This window comes from Monodelphis domestica, chromosome 3 (genome assembly GCF_027887165.1).
Source record: "Monodelphis domestica isolate mMonDom1 chromosome 3, mMonDom1.pri, whole genome shotgun sequence".
NCBI lineage: Eukaryota > Metazoa > Chordata > Mammalia > Didelphimorphia > Didelphidae > Monodelphis > Monodelphis domestica.
The window spans coordinates 126,429,522-126,449,218 of NC_077229.1; the positions used below are offsets into that span (position 1 = coordinate 126,429,522).

Below are 19,697 nucleotides of genomic sequence, written 5' to 3' on the forward strand. Positions count from 1 at the left end.
ACAATAGAGGTGATAATGGGCATCCTTGCTTCACTCCTGATCTTATTGGGAAGGCTTCTAATTCATCCCCATTGCAGATGATGTTTGCTGATGGTTTTAGATATATACTATTTATTATTTTTAGGAAAGGCCCTTTTTTCCTAGACTTTGTAGTGCTTTCAGTGCGAATGAGTGTTGTTTTTTGTCAAAGGCTGTTTCTGCAAATACTGAGATAAGCATGTGATTTGTGTTGGTTGCTTGTCGATTTGGCCAACGATGTGGATGGTTTTCCTGATATTGGACCATCCTTGCCTTCCCGGTATCAATTCCACCTGATTGTAATGAATAATCCTGGCGATCATGTGCTGCAGTCTATTGCTAGTATTCTTTGGAAGATTTTTTTTTTTTGCATCTATGTTCATGAAGGAGATTGGTCTATAGTTTCCTTTGTCTACTTTTAAGCTGTCTGGCTTTGGAATCTGTACCATATTTGTGTCATGAGAGGAATCTGGGAGAATTCCTTCTTTGCTTATTCTGTCAAGGAATTTGTATAATATTGGGATTAGTTGTTTTTGAATGTTTGATAGGATTCACTTGTGAATCCGTCAGGCCCTGGGGATTTTTTCTTAGTGAGTTCTTTGATGGCTTGTTCAATTTTGTTTTCTGATACGGGATTATTTCTGGATTTCATTTCTTCTTCTGTTAATCTAGGCAATCTATATTTTTGTAAATATTCATCGATATCACCCACATTGCCATATTTGTTGCCATATAATTGGGCAAAATTCGTTTTTATGAATGCCTCAATTTCTACTCCATTACAGGTGAGGTCTCCCTTTTCATCTATGGTACTGGGAATTTGGTTTTCCTCATTCCTTTTTTGTTTCTCTTTTTATTCGATTGACCAGTGCTTTGTCTCTTTTGTTAGATTTGTTTCCCCACAATACCACTTTCTATTACTATTTATTAATTCAATCTTTCTTTCATTTTTGATTTTATTAATTTCTCCCTTAGATTTAGGATCTCTAACTTAGTTTTCATCTGAGATTTTTCAATTTTTTGCTCTCCAGTTTTTTGATTTGCACGTCCAATTCATTGACCTCTACCCTCCCTAATTTGTTAATATATGAATTCTAGGATATAAATTTCCCCCCGAGTTCTGCTTTGGCTGCATCCCACAGACATTGAAAGGATGTCACATCATTGTCATTTTCTTCAATGAAATTAGTAGCTAGCTGTTTCTATGATTTGCTTTTCAACTAACAGATTTTGGAGAATCATATTATTTAATTTCCAATTGGTTTTTGAATTGGCTCTCCATGTACCATTACTGATTATTCTTTTTATTGCATTATGATCTGAAAAGGTTGCAGTTATTATTTCTGCTTTTCTGAACTGTTTTGCCATGTTTTTATGCCCTAGTACGTGGTCAATCTTTGTGAATGTACCATGTGCTGCTGAAAAGAAGGGGTCTTCCTTTTTGTCCCTATATATTTCTCTCCGTTTACCTATTGACTCTCATTTTTCTAAGATTTCATTCACGTCTCTCACCTCTTTCTCATTTAGTTTTTTTTTTTCAATTTGATTTATCTAGATCTGATAGTGGTAAATTCAGATCTCCCACTAGTATAGCTTACTTATCTATTTCCTCCTTTAACTCCACTAGTTTCTTCTTTAGAAATGTGGATGCTCTACCATTTGGTGCATACATGTTGATTACTGATATTTCCTCATTGTCGACACTGCCTTTTATCAGGATGTAGTTACCTTCACTATCCCTTTTAATCATATCCGTTTTTACTTTGGCTTTCTCAGATTTCATGATTGCAACTCCTACCTCCTTTCTCTCAGTTGAGGCCCAATAGATTTTGCTCCGACACCGAATGCTAAACTTGTTAGTGCCCTGCTACTGGTCCTGCTTGTTCGTGATAATCGATGGCTAGCAACAAACCCTCACGTCCTTTGATGCCTAAAGTGCAAATGGTTACATTTATATTTCTTAATGGAGTATCTTCTGTTCAATAGAAAGGACCCTTCTCTTCTTTACAATTGCTGAAGTGAGTCACGGTGTAGAATTGTTGTTGTTTGGTTATTTCAGTTGTGCCCAGCTCTTTTGACTGCATTTGGGGTTTTCTTGGCAAAGGTAGTGCATGATTTGCTTTGGCCTTTTCCAGCTCATTTCACAGGTGAAGACTTCAGATTGTGAGAAGGGAATTAACACTTCCTTCGTTTTTTAGAGCGCTGTAGCAACTCTGTGTTAGGAAAGCCTTCATTTTCCTCCCCCTGTCTCCTCTTCCCGTGTTTGTCCTGTTTGCTTCCCTTTCCATCTCCTGGTGGATTTTCACGGTCCTTCTCTTTTGACGTGGCAATGTCCTTCATGGTGTGACCATGTCTCGCTGAGAGCTTTTCCGGGTAATTGCCACCTCTGTTGGGACTGCGGTGACCTGTTTGTCCTTGAGGTATATTCCGTTTGTTAGGAGACTGCCCCCTAAACACTGGAGGGGATCTTGGTCGTGAATGATATCGCCTACGTGGGGGCGACCTCGATCTGGCGCGGTGATAACCATGAGACCTGGATCTTGAACGCCGATCTCGACTTTTGCCTCTGCCTCTTCTGGGGTATGGACAGTGTGAAGGACTAAAGGATCGAGAATGGGAAGGGCAACGTGAGGAACCACATCTCGATTTAGAATAGGTATATGAACTTCTTGAGCGAGAGGAGCCACTATGTGGCGATTTAGATCTTGAAAAGGCGCGTCGACGCTCCTTTGGAATCTTTTCGTAGTCCGTGAATTTCTTAGCAAAATCTCGTTTGGACTTTCTCTTCTCCTCCTCTCTTAGTCTTCTTTGCACTCTGTAGAACTCTTCCCTGGATAAGGGGAGAGCTTGTATTGTCCGGATGGTATTCGGAGGAGCGGTTTGTACTGCTGTGGATACCCAAGGTGCTGATAAAGTTGTAGGGGCTGGAGGGAAACCTGGAGGAGGGACTCTGTAGCCAGCAGGTGGTGGTGGCCCGGGTGGAAATTGAGGAGGGAACTGAGGTGGTGGAACACCTGGAGGGAGAGGAAGTGTGTGGGGCGGTGGTGGATACAAAGGAGGCGGTGGGACAGGTGTTCCTGGTAGTGATGGGCCATGAGTCCTCTGGGAATGTTCACCAAGGTGTTGCCCTCCATTGATGCTTGGTTCCCAAACAGGTCTACCAGCAGCAGCAGCAGCAGCAGCAGGAGCAGGAGCAGCAGCAGCAGCAGCAGGAGCAGCAGCAGCAGCAGCAGCAGCAGGAGCAGGAGCAACAAGAGCAGCATTTATTCTTGCTGGACCCGTTGTAGGCATCAACTGTCCATGCAAAAGGGACTGCCCGATCCCAGAAGGCGTTCCAAGCAGAGGTCCCCGAGAGCCCTTTTCTTCCCTTAGTGCACTAATTGCTGTTGATGAAGAAGCTTGAGGATGATCTGATACCAAAGCTGCAGCAGGTCTCAGTTTGTCATCAGGATCACGGGAAGGCCCATCTGGTTTTTCTGCTTGGACAGATATGGACACTGTGGCAGTTCCATCGGCAACTGGTGCCGGAGTAGAAGGTTTCTTTATAGGTGCAGCAGAGGATTTATTAGGACTCATGGATGATGATCCAGAAGCAGTAGCAGCATGAGTAGATGCAGATGTCACTGGGATCTTCAAAGGGTCCTGCTGTCTTGAAAGTGGAGGTCTGGTCAGTGGCAGTAGGTTCCGCTGAATCGGTGGCCTTGGAGGTGGGGGTGGGCATATTTGCTTTTGAAGCCCTTTGGTATAACCGGTTTTGTTTTGGAAGTTCTCAATAGCCCGGCGCAAACATTTGTTGGCAATTAAAGCATCAGGAGACACATCATTCTGATGACAAGTTGGGCATGTATGGCCATCCGATTCTAGCAAAGCTGTTCTTATACATTCGTCACAATAACTGTTTCCACAGCAAGGTATGACAGCGGCATCAGTCATTATGGCTTTGCAGATTAGACATAGCAATTCATCTGGGATAGGGTCCTCCACTTCTGACGAAGACGACTCTTCCGCTGGTAGGAAAGGTGGTTTTTCTTTCTTCCCCCTGGCATATGCCTCTGCATCTATGGTTGGGATGACATATTTTCCAGTATCGGTAAGCATGGCACCTTTCATGTTCGGATCTTTCACCTCCATCATAAAACTTCTAGGAATTCCAGTGCTCTTTTTCATTCTGGGAACCGGATCAAAGTCTTTATCCCCTTTGGTTGGGCAATTCTTTATGTAATGGCCAGGTTTCCCACACCGGAAACAGGTATAAGATGGTGGAGGTGGCCCCGGAGGTGTCTTCGTGTAATGGATCGGATCGTATTCGTGGACGGACTGGATCATCATCGCTTGAACTTTGTCTTCTTCAGAAGCATCGGCTTCAGTCAGATTTGCAAACTTGATCAACTGGGCCACAGAAGCGGATGCAGAAGAGTCAGTCTTCCTTTGAGTTTCCTTTTTCGCCTCCCGTGGAACGCCACTAGGCATATCAAACTGTCTTCTCAGGTCATGAGATAGGTTTGCTTTTGAGGTTCTACTCACTCGTTTAGTTAGATCTAAAACATGTGTCCTGCTCGTAGCTACAATACCTCCAGCAGGAACTCTTCTTACGATAACAGAGAAATTCCTGTGAATCGGGGCATTGCCATCCCTGTACTCTTCTTTTGTGTCTGCATTGCTGATGTGCAGCTCGCAGTTAGGAGCCTTGAGTTTCTCTTTCTTCATGATTTGCTTCTTCAAATCACACACGGAGATGTGGGGTCCTTCAAAGATAACGGTCCCATAGTTGAGTTGGGAGGAAAATTTATAATGCACACCGGACATGGTGCCAAAAGTTTCCTGAGGCTCAGGGCTGAGACGGGACACTCTGAAGTATCTGGCTCTTTGTAAACTGAAGAGATGTGTACACACACACACAACACTCAGAATCTGAGGCAACCTGGGGCCTTATTCAGGCCCCCACCCCCCAAAAATGGGGTTCTGAACCAAGGACCCTCACTCCAATACTCAAATCACCTCAAGGGTGGATGGGAGCAGGAGGGTACCGGAAAAGGGATTTTGGAGGTAGGGAGCAGTTGAGCTAAATGCCCTAAGTTCTTCTCTGAAGAAATCCAGTTCACCTCCAACAAAGTTCCAATCTCCAGTTAGAAGAGCACAAGAGTCCCCAGAATAAGCGTCTCCTTCAGCCCTAGCCACCAACTCAGGAATCCTCTTCGGAGGCTGAGAGTCCCTTCAGCAAGGGCCACCAGCACAAGACTCTTGCTTCAACCAGAGTCACCAACCAAAAGCTCAATTCCAGCCCTCTGCTCTGGCTTTATAATGAACCCCTTTCTCCACCTACCAGTTCTCCCATGTCTCTGGGAGTGTGAACTTCCTAACTCTGACAGTGTGAACTTTCTCCCTCTCAGGGTGTGAACTTACTATCTCTCAGGCTGGGAACTTCCTTTCTCTGGGGGTGTGAACTTCCTTGCAATCCATGCTAAATAAAGGGTCTTCAAGTTTCTGACTAGGCATGTCAATCCTCTGAAACCCTCCTCTCCCAAAAGGATCACAGAGGGGATTTTCAAAAGGAGATTAACACTCCCTTGTTGTTGTTGTTTTTAATGTGACCACACAGAAACTTGAAAACCCAATAGCATCTTTCCTTTCCCAAAGATCTGACATTCATACTATTCTGTGCTCACCTAATTCACTTCTAATTTCCTTCCTTATATTCAGCCCATTCGCCCATTCTGAGCTGATCTTGGTATAGGGTGTGAGCTGTTGATCCAACCCCTGTGTCTCCCATGCTGTCTTCCAATGTTCCCAGCAGATTTTTTTTTTTAATCAAATAGTGGATTTTTGTCCCAAAAGCTGGGATATTTGGGTTTATCATAGACTGTGGTACTCTGGTCACTAACCCCAAGTCTATTCCACTGATCCTCCTTTCTGTCTCTTAGCCAGTACCATACTGTATAGATGACCGCTGCTTTATAGTATAGTTTGAGATCTGGTAGTGCAAGGCCCCCTTCCTTTGCATGTTTTCTTTCATTACTTCCACAGATATCCTTGGTATTTACTTCTTCCAAACAAACTTTGTTCCGTTTCTGTTTCTGTTTTGTTGTTGTTGTTGTTTTTTTCTAATTCAGTCAAAAGGATTTTTGGGTAGTTCAATGGGTATGGCACCAAACAAGTAAATAAGTTTGGATAGGAAGGCCATTTTCATTATGTTAGCTTGTCCTACCCATGAGCAGTTAATGTTTTGTTTTGTTTTGCTTTTTCCCAGTAGTCTAGATCTACTTTTAATTGTGTGGGAAGTGTTCTGTATTTCTGTGTTCATATAGTTCCTGTGTTTGTCTTGGCCGATAGATGCCTAATTGTTCTATATCGTCTAGGCTGATTTTAAATGGAATTTCTCTCACTCATGCTGAGATGTGTGGGAGATATATCGAAATGCTGATGACTTATGTGGGTTCATTTTGTATCCTGCAACTTTGCTAAAGTTGTTGATTATTTCCACTAGCTTTTTAGTTGATTCTCTCGGGTTCTTTAAGTAGACCATCATAACACCTGCAAAGCGTGATAGCTTGGTCTCCTCGTTGCCAATTTTAATGCCTTCAATTTCTTTTTCTTCTCTAATTGCTACAGCTAGTGTCTCTAGTACAATGTTCAACAATAGAGGTGATAATGGGCATCCTTGCTTCACTCCTGATCTTATTGGGAAGGCTTCTAATTCATCCCCATTGCAGATGATGTTTGCTGATGGTTTTAGATATATACTATTTATTATTTTTAGGAAAGGCCCTTTTTTCCTAGACTTTGTAGTGCTTTCAGTGCGAATGAGTGTTGTTTTTTGTCAAAGGCTGTTTCTGCAAATACTGAGATAAGCATGTGATTTGTGTTGGTTGCTTGTCGATTTGGCCAACGATGTGGATGGTTTTCCTGATATTGGACCATCCTTGCCTTCCCGGTATCAATTCCACCTGATTGTAATGAATAATCCTGGCGATCATGTGCTGCAGTCTATTGCTAGTATTCTTTGGAAGATTTTTTTTTTTTGCATCTATGTTCATGAAGGAGATTGGTCTATAGTTTCCTTTGTCTACTTTTAAGCTGTCTGGCTTTGGAATCTGTACCATATTTGTGTCATGAGAGGAATCTGGGAGAATTCCTTCTTTGCTTATTCTGTCAAGGAATTTGTATAATATTGGGATTAGTTGTTTTTGAATGTTTGATAGGATTCACTTGTGAATCCGTCAGGCCCTGGGGATTTTTTCTTAGTGAGTTCTTTGATGGCTTGTTCAATTTTGTTTTCTGATACGGGATTATTTCTGGATTTCATTTCTTCTTCTGTTAATCTAGGCAATCTATATTTTTGTAAATATTCATCGATATCACCCACATTGCCATATTTGTTGCCATATAATTGGGCAAAATTCGTTTTTATGAATGCCTCAATTTCTACTCCATTACAGGTGAGGTCTCCCTTTTCATCTATGGTACTGGGAATTTGGTTTTCCTCATTCCTTTTTTGTTTCTCTTTTTATTCGATTGACCAGTGCTTTGTCTCTTTTGTTAGATTTGTTTCCCCACAATACCACTTTCTATTACTATTTATTAATTCAATCTTTCTTTCATTTTTGATTTTATTAATTTCTCCCTTAGATTTAGGATCTCTAACTTAGTTTTCATCTGAGATTTTTCAATTTTTTGCTCTCCAGTTTTTTGATTTGCACGTCCAATTCATTGACCTCTACCCTCCCTAATTTGTTAATATATGAATTCTAGGATATAAATTTCCCCCCGAGTTCTGCTTTGGCTGCATCCCACAGACATTGAAAGGATGTCACATCATTGTCATTTTCTTCAATGAAATTAGTAGCTAGCTGTTTCTATGATTTGCTTTTCAACTAACAGATTTTGGAGAATCATATTATTTAATTTCCAATTGGTTTTTGAATTGGCTCTCCATGTACCATTACTGATTATTCTTTTTATTGCATTATGATCTGAAAAGGTTGCAGTTATTATTTCTGCTTTTCTGAACTGTTTTGCCATGTTTTTATGCCCTAGTACGTGGTCAATCTTTGTGAATGTACCATGTGCTGCTGAAAAGAAGGGGTCTTCCTTTTTGTCCCTATATATTTCTCTCCGTTTACCTATTGACTCTCATTTTTCTAAGATTTCATTCACGTCTCTCACCTCTTTCTCATTTAGTTTTTTTTTTTCAATTTGATTTATCTAGATCTGATAGTGGTAAATTCAGATCTCCCACTAGTATAGCTTACTTATCTATTTCCTCCTTTAACTCCACTAGTTTCTTCTTTAGAAATGTGGATGCTCTACCATTTGGTGCATACATGTTGATTACTGATATTTCCTCATTGTCGACACTGCCTTTTATCAGGATGTAGTTACCTTCACTATCCCTTTTAATCATATCCGTTTTTACTTTGGCTTTCTCAGATTTCATGATTGCAACTCCTACCTCCTTTCTCTCAGTTGAGGCCCAATAGATTTTGCTCCGACACCGAATGCTAAACTTGTTAGTGCCCTGCTACTGGTCCTGCTTGTTCGTGATAATCGATGGCTAGCAACAAACCCTCACGTCCTTTGATGCCTAAAGTGCAAATGGTTACATTTATATTTCTTAATGGAGTATCTTCTGTTCAATAGAAAGGACCCTTCTCTTCTTTACAATTGCTGAAGTGAGTCACGGTGTAGAATTGTTGTTGTTTGGTTATTTCAGTTGTGCCCAGCTCTTTTGACTGCATTTGGGGTTTTCTTGGCAAAGGTAGTGCATGATTTGCTTTGGCCTTTTCCAGCTCATTTCACAGGTGAAGACTTCAGATTGTGAGAAGGGAATTAACACTTCCTTCGTTTTTTAGAGCGCTGTAGCAACTCTGTGTTAGGAAAGCCTTCATTTTCCTCCCCCTGTCTCCTCTTCCCGTGTTTGTCCTGTTTGCTTCCCTTTCCATCTCCTGGTGGATTTTCACGGTCCTTCTCTTTTGACGTGGCAATGTCCTTCATGGTGTGACCATGTCTCGCTGAGAGCTTTTCCGGGTAATTGCCACCTCTGTTGGGACTGCGGTGACCTGTTTGTCCTTGAGGTATATTCCGTTTGTTAGGAGACTGCCCCCTAAACACTGGAGGGGATCTTGGTCGTGAATGATATCGCCTACGTGGGGGCGACCTCGATCTGGCGCGGTGATAACCATGAGACCTGGATCTTGAACGCCGATCTCGACTTTTGCCTCTGCCTCTTCTGGGGTATGGACAGTGTGAAGGACTAAAGGATCGAGAATGGGAAGGGCAACGTGAGGAACCACATCTCGATTTAGAATAGGTATATGAACTTCTTGAGCGAGAGGAGCCACTATGTGGCGATTTAGATCTTGAAAAGGCGCGTCGACGCTCCTTTGGAATCTTTTCGTAGTCCGTGAATTTCTTAGCAAAATCTCGTTTGGACTTTCTCTTCTCCTCCTCTCTTAGTCTTCTTTGCACTCTGTAGAACTCTTCCCTGGATAAGGGGAGAGCTTGTATTGTCCGGATGGTATTCGGAGGAGCGGTTTGTACTGCTGTGGATACCCAAGGTGCTGATAAAGTTGTAGGGGCTGGAGGGAAACCTGGAGGAGGGACTCTGTAGCCAGCAGGTGGTGGTGGCCCGGGTGGAAATTGAGGAGGGAACTGAGGTGGTGGAACACCTGGAGGGAGAGGAAGTGTGTGGGGCGGTGGTGGATACAAAGGAGGCGGTGGGACAGGTGTTCCTGGTAGTGATGGGCCATGAGTCCTCTGGGAATGTTCACCAAGGTGTTGCCCTCCATTGATGCTTGGTTCCCAAACAGGTCTACCAGCAGCAGCAGCAGCAGCAGCAGGAGCAGGAGCAGCAGCAGCAGCAGCAGGAGCAGCAGCAGCAGCAGCAGCAGCAGGAGCAGGAGCAACAAGAGCAGCATTTATTCTTGCTGGACCCGTTGTAGGCATCAACTGTCCATGCAAAAGGGACTGCCCGATCCCAGAAGGCGTTCCAAGCAGAGGTCCCCGAGAGCCCTTTTCTTCCCTTAGTGCACTAATTGCTGTTGATGAAGAAGCTTGAGGATGATCTGATACCAAAGCTGCAGCAGGTCTCAGTTTGTCATCAGGATCACGGGAAGGCCCATCTGGTTTTTCTGCTTGGACAGATATGGACACTGTGGCAGTTCCATCGGCAACTGGTGCCGGAGTAGAAGGTTTCTTTATAGGTGCAGCAGAGGATTTATTAGGACTCATGGATGATGATCCAGAAGCAGTAGCAGCATGAGTAGATGCAGATGTCACTGGGATCTTCAAAGGGTCCTGCTGTCTTGAAAGTGGAGGTCTGGTCAGTGGCAGTAGGTTCCGCTGAATCGGTGGCCTTGGAGGTGGGGGTGGGCATATTTGCTTTTGAAGCCCTTTGGTATAACCGGTTTTGTTTTGGAAGTTCTCAATAGCCCGGCGCAAACATTTGTTGGCAATTAAAGCATCAGGAGACACATCATTCTGATGACAAGTTGGGCATGTATGGCCATCCGATTCTAGCAAAGCTGTTCTTATACATTCGTCACAATAACTGTTTCCACAGCAAGGTATGACAGCGGCATCAGTCATTATGGCTTTGCAGATTAGACATAGCAATTCATCTGGGATAGGGTCCTCCACTTCTGACGAAGACGACTCTTCCGCTGGTAGGAAAGGTGGTTTTTCTTTCTTCCCCCTGGCATATGCCTCTGCATCTATGGTTGGGATGACATATTTTCCAGTATCGGTAAGCATGGCACCTTTCATGTTCGGATCTTTCACCTCCATCATAAAACTTCTAGGAATTCCAGTGCTCTTTTTCATTCTGGGAACCGGATCAAAGTCTTTATCCCCTTTGGTTGGGCAATTCTTTATGTAATGGCCAGGTTTCCCACACCGGAAACAGGTATAAGATGGTGGAGGTGGCCCCGGAGGTGTCTTCGTGTAATGGATCGGATCGTATTCGTGGACGGACTGGATCATCATCGCTTGAACTTTGTCTTCTTCAGAAGCATCGGCTTCAGTCAGATTTGCAAACTTGATCAACTGGGCCACAGAAGCGGATGCAGAAGAGTCAGTCTTCCTTTGAGTTTCCTTTTTCGCCTCCCGTGGAACGCCACTAGGCATATCAAACTGTCTTCTCAGGTCATGAGATAGGTTTGCTTTTGAGGTTCTACTCACTCGTTTAGTTAGATCTAAAACATGTGTCCTGCTCGTAGCTACAATACCTCCAGCAGGAACTCTTCTTACGATAACGGAGAAATTCCTGTGAATCGGGGCATTGTCATCCATGTACTCTTCTTTTGTGTCTGCATTGCTGATGTGTAGCTCGCAGTTAGGAGCCTTGAGTTTCTCTTTCTTCATGATTTGCTTCTTCAAATCACACACGGAGATGTGGGGTCCTTCAAAGATAACGGTCCCATAGTTGAGTTGGGAGGAAAATTTATAATGCACACCGGACATGGTGCCAAAAGTTTCCTGAGGCTCAGGGCTGAGACGGGACACTCTGAAGTATCTGGCTCTTTGTAAACTGAAGAGATGTGTACACACACACACAACACTCAGAATCTGAGGCAACCTGGGGCCTTATTCAGGCCCCCACCCCCCAAAAATGGGGTTCTGAACCAAGGACCCTCACTCCAATACTCAAATCACCTCAAGGGTGGATGGGAGCAGGAGGGTACCGGAAAAGGGATTTTGGAGGTAGGGAGCAGTTGAGCTAAATGCCCTAAGGGCTTCTCTGAAGAAATCCAGTTCACCTCCAACAAAGTTCCAATCTCCAGTCAGAAGAGCACAAGAGTCCCCAGAATAAGCGTCTCCTTCAGCCCTAGCCACCAACTCAGGAATCCTCTTCGGAGGCTGAGAGTCCCTTCAGCAAGGGCCACCAGCACAAGACTCTTGCTTCAACCAGAGTCACCAACCAAAAGCTCAATTCCAGCCCTCTGCTCTGGCTTTATAATGAACCCCTTTCTCCACCTACCAGTTCTCCCATGTCTCTGGGAGTGTGAACTTCCTAACTCTGACAGTGTGAACTTTCTCCCTCTCAGGGTGTGAACTTACTATCTCTCAGGCTGGGAACTTCCTTTCTCTGGGGGTGTGAACTTCCTTGCAATCCATGCTAAATAAAGGGTCTTCAAGTTTCTGACTAGGCATGTCAATCCTCTGAAACCCTCCTCTCCCAAAAGGATCACAGAGGGGATTTTCAAAAGGAGATTAACACTCCCTTGTTGTTGTTGTTTTTAATGTGACCACACAGAAACTTGAAAACCCAATAGCATCTTTCCTTTCCCAAAGATCTGACATTCATACTATTCTGTGCTCACCTAATTCACTTCTAATTTCCTTCCTTATATTCAGCCCATTCGCCCATTCTGAGCTGATCTTGGTATAGGGTGTGAGCTGTTGATCCAACCCCTGTGTCTCCCATGCTGTCTTCCAATGTTCCCAGCAGATTTTTTTTTTAATCAAATAGTGGATTTTTGTCCCAAAAGCTGGGATATTTGGGTTTATCATAGACTGTGGTACTCTGGTCACTAACCCCAAGTCTATTCCACTGATCCTCCTTTCTGTCTCTTAGCCAGTACCATACTGTATAGATGACCGCTGCTTTATAGTATAGTTTGAGATCTGGTAGTGCAAGGCCCCCTTCCTTTGCATGTTTTCTTTCATTACTTCCACAGATATCCTTGGTATTTACTTCTTCCAAACAAACTTTGTTCCGTTTCTGTTTCTGTTTTGTTGTTGTTGTTGTTTTTTTCTAATTCAGTCAAAAGGATTTTTGGGTAGTTCAATGGGTATGGCACCAAACAAGTAAATAAGTTTGGATAGGAAGGCCATTTTCATTATGTTAGCTTGTCCTACCCATGAGCAGTTAATGTTTTGTTTTGTTTTGCTTTTTCCCAGTAGTCTAGATCTACTTTTAATTGTGTGGGAAGTGTTCTGTATTTCTGTGTTCATATAGTTCCTGTGTTTGTCTTGGCCGATAGATGCCTAATCGTTCTATATCGTCTAGGCTGATTTTAAATGGAATTTCTCTCACTCATGCTGAGATGTGTGGGAGATATATCGAAATGCTGATGACTTATGTGGGTTCATTTTGTATCCTGCAACTTTGCTAAAGTTGTTGATTATTTCCACTAGCTTTTTAGTTGATTCTCTCGGGTTCTTTAAGTAGACCATCATAACACCTGCAAAGCGTGATAGCTTGGTCTCCTCGTTGCCAATTTTAATGCCTTCAATTTCTTTTTCTTCTCTAATTGCTACAGCTAGTGTCTCTAGTACAATGTTCAACAATAGAGGTGATAATGGGCATCCTTGCTTCACTCCTGATCTTATTGGGAAGGCTTCTAATTCATCCCCATTGCAGATGATGTTTGCTGATGGTTTTAGATATATACTATTTATTATTTTTAGGAAAGGCCCTTTTTTCCTAGACTTTGTAGTGCTTTCAGTGCGAATGAGTGTTGTTTTTTGTCAAAGGCTGTTTCTGCAAATACTGAGATAAGCATGTGATTTGTGTTGGTTGCTTGTCGATTTGGCCAACGATGTGGATGGTTTTCCTGATATTGGACCATCCTTGCCTTCCCGGTATCAATTCCACCTGATTGTAATGAATAATCCTGGCGATCATGTGCTGCAGTCTATTGCTAGTATTCTTTGGAAGATTTTTTTTTTTTGCATCTATGTTCATGAAGGAGATTGGTCTATAGTTTCCTTTGTCTACTTTTAAGCTGTCTGGCTTTGGAATCTGTACCATATTTGTGTCATGAGAGGAATCTGGGAGAATTCCTTCTTTGCTTATTCTGTCAAGGAATTTGTATAATATTGGGATTAGTTGTTTTTGAATGTTTGATAGGATTCACTTGTGAATCCGTCAGGCCCTGGGGATTTTTTCTTAGTGAGTTCTTTGATGGCTTGTTCAATTTTGTTTTCTGATACGGGATTATTTCTGGATTTCATTTCTTCTTCTGTTAATCTAGGCAATCTATATTTTTGTAAATATTCATCGATATCACCCACATTGCCATATTTGTTGCCATATAATTGGGCAAAATTCGTTTTTATGAATGCCTCAATTTCTACTCCATTACAGGTGAGGTCTCCCTTTTCATCTATGGTACTGGGAATTTGGTTTTCCTCATTCCTTTTTTGTTTCTCTTTTTATTCGATTGACCAGTGCTTTGTCTCTTTTGTTAGATTTGTTTCCCCACAATACCACTTTCTATTACTATTTATTAATTCAATCTTTCTTTCATTTTTGATTTTATTAATTTCTCCCTTAGATTTAGGATCTCTAACTTAGTTTTCATCTGAGATTTTTCAATTTTTTGCTCTCCAGTTTTTTGATTTGCACGTCCAATTCATTGACCTCTACCCTCCCTAATTTGTTAATATATGAATTCTAGGATATAAATTTCCCCCCGAGTTCTGCTTTGGCTGCATCCCACAGACATTGAAAGGATGTCACATCATTGTCATTTTCTTCAATGAAATTAGTAGCTAGCTGTTTCTATGATTTGCTTTTCAACTAACAGATTTTGGAGAATCATATTATTTAATTTCCAATTGGTTTTTGAATTGGCTCTCCATGTACCATTACTGATTATTCTTTTTATTGCATTATGATCTGAAAAGGTTGCAGTTATTATTTCTGCTTTTCTGAACTGTTTTGCCATGTTTTTATGCCCTAGTACGTGGTCAATCTTTGTGAATGTACCATGTGCTGCTGAAAAGAAGGGGTCTTCCTTTTTGTCCCTATATATTTCTCTCCGTTTACCTATTGACTCTCATTTTTCTAAGATTTCATTCACGTCTCTCACCTCTTTCTCATTTAGTTTTTTTTTTTCAATTTGATTTATCTAGATCTGATAGTGGTAAATTCAGATCTCCCACTAGTATAGCTTACTTATCTATTTCCTCCTTTAACTCCACTAGTTTCTTCTTTAGAAATGTGGATGCTCTACCATTTGGTGCATACATGTTGATTACTGATATTTCCTCATTGTCGACACTGCCTTTTATCAGGATGTAGTTACCTTCACTATCCCTTTTAATCATATCCGTTTTTACTTTGGCTTTCTCAGATTTCATGATTGCAACTCCTACCTCCTTTCTCTCAGTTGAGGCCCAATAGATTTTGCTCCGACACCGAATGCTAAACTTGTTAGTGCCCTGCTACTGGTCCTGCTTGTTCGTGATAATCGATGGCTAGCAACAAACCCTCACGTCCTTTGATGCCTAAAGTGCAAATGGTTACATTTATATTTCTTAATGGAGTATCTTCTGTTCAATAGAAAGGACCCTTCTCTTCTTTACAATTGCTGAAGTGAGTCACGGTGTAGAATTGTTGTTGTTTGGTTATTTCAGTTGTGCCCAGCTCTTTTGACTGCATTTGGGGTTTTCTTGGCAAAGGTAGTGCATGATTTGCTTTGGCCTTTTCCAGCTCATTTCACAGGTGAAGACTTCAGATTGTGAGAAGGGAATTAACACTTCCTTCGTTTTTTAGAGCGCTGTAGCAACTCTGTGTTAGGAAAGCCTTCATTTTCCTCCCCCTGTCTCCTCTTCCCGTGTTTGTCCTGTTTGCTTCCCTTTCCATCTCCTGGTGGATTTTCACGGTCCTTCTCTTTTGACGTGGCAATGTCCTTCATGGTGTGACCATGTCTCGCTGAGAGCTTTTCCGGGTAATTGCCACCTCTGTTGGGACTGCGGTGACCTGTTTGTCCTTGAGGTATATTCCGTTTGTTAGGAGACTGCCCCCTAAACACTGGAGGGGATCTTGGTCGTGAATGATATCGCCTACGTGGGGGCGACCTCGATCTGGCGCGGTGATAACCATGAGACCTGGATCTTGAACGCCGATCTCGACTTTTGCCTCTGCCTCTTCTGGGGTATGGACAGTGTGAAGGACTAAAGGATCGAGAATGGGAAGGGCAACGTGAGGAACCACATCTCGATTTAGAATAGGTATATGAACTTCTTGAGCGAGAGGAGCCACTATGTGGCGATTTAGATCTTGAAAAGGCGCGTCGACGCTCCTTTGGAATCTTTTCGTAGTCCGTGAATTTCTTAGCAAAATCTCGTTTGGACTTTCTCTTCTCCTCCTCTCTTAGTCTTCTTTGCACTCTGTAGAACTCTTCCCTGGATAAGGGGAGAGCTTGTATTGTCCGGATGGTATTCGGAGGAGCGGTTTGTACTGCTGTGGATACCCAAGGTGCTGATAAAGTTGTAGGGGCTGGAGGGAAACCTGGAGGAGGGACTCTGTAGCCAGCAGGTGGTGGTGGCCCGGGTGGAAATTGAGGAGGGAACTGAGGTGGTGGAACACCTGGAGGGAGAGGAAGTGTGTGGGGCGGTGGTGGATACAAAGGAGGCGGTGGGACAGGTGTTCCTGGTAGTGATGGGCCATGAGTCCTCTGGGAATGTTCACCAAGGTGTTGCCCTCCATTGATGCTTGGTTCCCAAACAGGTCTACCAGCAGCAGCAGCAGCAGCAGCAGGAGCAGGAGCAGCAGCAGCAGCAGCAGGAGCAGCAGCAGCAGCAGCAGCAGCAGGAGCAGGAGCAACAAGAGCAGCATTTATTCTTGCTGGACCCGTTGTAGGCATCAACTGTCCATGCAAAAGGGACTGCCCGATCCCAGAAGGCGTTCCAAGCAGAGGTCCCCGAGAGCCCTTTTCTTCCCTTAGTGCACTAATTGCTGTTGATGAAGAAGCTTGAGGATGATCTGATACCAAAGCTGCAGCAGGTCTCAGTTTGTCATCAGGATCACGGGAAGGCCCATCTGGTTTTTCTGCTTGGACAGATATGGACACTGTGGCAGTTCCATCGGCAACTGGTGCCGGAGTAGAAGGTTTCTTTATAGGTGCAGCAGAGGATTTATTAGGACTCATGGATGATGATCCAGAAGCAGTAGCAGCATGAGTAGATGCAGATGTCACTGGGATCTTCAAAGGGTCCTGCTGTCTTGAAAGTGGAGGTCTGGTCAGTGGCAGTAGGTTCCGCTGAATCGGTGGCCTTGGAGGTGGGGGTGGGCATATTTGCTTTTGAAGCCCTTTGGTATAACCGGTTTTGTTTTGGAAGTTCTCAATAGCCCGGCGCAAACATTTGTTGGCAATTAAAGCATCAGGAGACACATCATTCTGATGACAAGTTGGGCATGTATGGCCATCCGATTCTAGCAAAGCTGTTCTTATACATTCGTCACAATAACTGTTTCCACAGCAAGGTATGACAGCGGCATCAGTCATTATGGCTTTGCAGATTAGACATAGCAATTCATCTGGGATAGGGTCCTCCACTTCTGACGAAGACGACTCTTCCGCTGGTAGGAAAGGTGGTTTTTCTTTCTTCCCCCTGGCATATGCCTCTGCATCTATGGTTGGGATGACATATTTTCCAGTATCGGTAAGCATGGCACCTTTCATGTTCGGATCTTTCACCTCCATCATAAAACTTCTAGGAATTCCAGTGCTCTTTTTCATTCTGGGAACCGGATCAAAGTCTTTATCCCCTTTGGTTGGGCAATTCTTTATGTAATGGCCAGGTTTCCCACACCGGAAACAGGTATAAGATGGTGGAGGTGGCCCCGGAGGTGTCTTCGTGTAATGGATCGGATCGTATTCGTGGACGGACTGGATCATCATCGCTTGAACTTTGTCTTCTTCAGAAGCATCGGCTTCAGTCAGATTTGCAAACTTGATCAACTGGGCCACAGAAGCGGATGCAGAAGAGTCAGTCTTCCTTTGAGTTTCCTTTTTCGCCTCCCGTGGAACGCCACTAGGCATATCAAACTGTCTTCTCAGGTCATGAGATAGGTTTGCTTTTGAGGTTCTACTCACTCGTTTAGTTAGATCTAAAACATGTGTCCTGCTCGTAGCTACAATACCTCCAGCAGGAACTCTTCTTACGATAACGGAGAAATTCCTGTGAATCGGGGCATTGTCATCCATGTACTCTTCTTTTGTGTCTGCATTGCTGATGTGTAGCTCGCAGTTAGGAGCCTTGAGTTTCTCTTTCTTCATGATTTGCTTCTTCAAATCACACACGGAGATGTGGGGTCCTTCAAAGATAACGGTCCCATAGTTGAGTTGGGAGGAAAATTTATAATGCACACCGGACATGGTGCCAAAAGTTTCCTGAGGCTCAGGGCTGAGACGGGACACTCTGAAGTATCTGGCTCTTTGTAAACTGAAGAGATGTGTACACACACACACAACACTCAGAATCTGAGGCAACCTGGGGCCTTATTCAGGCCCCCACCCCCCAAAAATGGGGTTCTGAACCAAGGACCCTCACTCCAATACTCAAATCACCTCAAGGGTGGATGGGAGCAGGAGGGTACCGGAAAAGGGATTTTGGAGGTAGGGAGCAGTTGAGCTAAATGCCCTAAGGGCTTCTCTGAAGAAATCCAGTTCACCTCCAACAAAGTTCCAATCTCCAGTCAGAAGAGCACAAGAGTCCCCAGAATAAGCGTCTCCTTCAGCCCTAGCCACCAACTCAGGAATCCTCTTCGGAGGCTGAGAGTCCCTTCAGCAAGGGCCACCAGCACAAGACTCTTGCTTCAACCAGAGTCACCAACCAAAAGCTCAATTCCAGCCCTCTGCTCTGGCTTTATAATGAACCCCTTTCTCCACCTACCAGTTCTCCCATGTCTCTGGGAGTGTGAACTTCCTAACTCTGACAGTGTGAACTTTCTCCCTCTCAGGGTGTGAACTTACTATCTCTCAGGCTGGGAACTTCCTTTCTCTGGGGGTGTGAACTTCCTTGCAATCCATGCTAAATAAAGGGTCTTCAAGTTTCTGACTAGGCATGTCAATCCTCTGAAACCCTCCTCTCCCAAAAGGATCACAGAGGGGATTTTCAAAAGGAGATTAACACTCCCTTGTTGTTGTTGTTTTTAATGTGACCACACAGAAACTTGAAAACCCAATAGCATCTTTCCTTTCCCAAAGATCTGACATTCATACTATTCTGTGCTCACCTAATTCACTTCTAATTTCCTTCCTTATATTCAGCCCATTCGCCCATTCTGAGCTGATCTTGGTATAGGGTGTGAGCTGTTGATCCAACCCCTGTGTCTCCCATGCTGTCTTCCAATGTTCCCAGCAGATTTTTTTTTTAATCAAATAGTGGATTTTTGTCCCAAAAGCTGGGATATTTGGGTTTATCATAGACTGTGGTACTCTGGTCACTAACCCCAAGTCTATTCCACTGATCCTCCTTTCTGTCTCTTAGCCAGTACCATACTGTATAGATGACCGCTGCTTTATAGTATAGTTTGAGATCTGGTAGTGCAAGGCCCCCTTCCTTTGCATGTTTTCTTTCATTACTTCCACAGATATCCTTGGTATTTACTTCTTCCAAACAAACTTTGTTCCGTTTCTGTTTCTGTTTTGTTGTTGTTGTTGTTTTTTTCTAATTCAGTCAAAAGGATTTTTGGGTAGTTCAATGGGTATGGCACCAAACAAGTAAATAAGTTTGGATAGGAAGGCCATTTTCATTATGTTAGCTTGTCCTACCCATGAGCAGTTAATGTTTTGTTTTGTTTTGCTTTTTCCCAGTAGTCTAGATCTACTTTTAATTGTGTGGGAAGTGTTCTGTATTTCTGTGTTCATATAGTTCCTGTGTTTGTCTTGGCCGATAGATGCCTAATCGTTCTATATCGTCTAGGCTGATTTTAAATGGAATTTCTC

General features: G+C 43.3%; 3 protein-coding genes across 3 annotated transcripts; all 3 read right to left on the reverse strand.

Moving 5' to 3' along the window:
- Positions 1 to 1,296: 1,296 nt before the first annotated feature.
- On the reverse strand, positions 1,297 to 4,580 carry LOC130457975 (E3 ubiquitin-protein ligase RBBP6-like). The gene has a single exon (XM_056820856.1). The coding sequence runs from the start codon at positions 4,486 to 4,488 to the stop codon at positions 2,194 to 2,196; it is 2,295 nt and encodes a 764-aa protein (XP_056676834.1). The 5' UTR covers positions 4,489 to 4,580; the 3' UTR covers positions 1,297 to 2,193.
- Positions 4,581 to 7,947: 3,367 nt separating this feature from the next.
- On the reverse strand, positions 7,948 to 12,623 carry LOC130457976 (E3 ubiquitin-protein ligase RBBP6-like). Its single transcript, XM_056820857.1, has one exon. It carries the CDS (start codon positions 11,473 to 11,475, stop codon positions 8,845 to 8,847), a length of 2,631 nt encoding a protein of 876 aa, XP_056676835.1. The 5' UTR covers positions 11,476 to 12,623; the 3' UTR covers positions 7,948 to 8,844.
- A 1,974-nt stretch (positions 12,624 to 14,597) lies between these two features.
- On the reverse strand, positions 14,598 to 19,273 carry LOC130457977 (E3 ubiquitin-protein ligase RBBP6-like). The gene has a single exon (XM_056820858.1). The coding sequence runs from the start codon at positions 18,123 to 18,125 to the stop codon at positions 15,495 to 15,497; it is 2,631 nt and encodes an 876-aa protein (XP_056676836.1). The 5' UTR covers positions 18,126 to 19,273; the 3' UTR covers positions 14,598 to 15,494.
- Between the last annotated feature and the right edge of the window lie 424 nt (positions 19,274 to 19,697).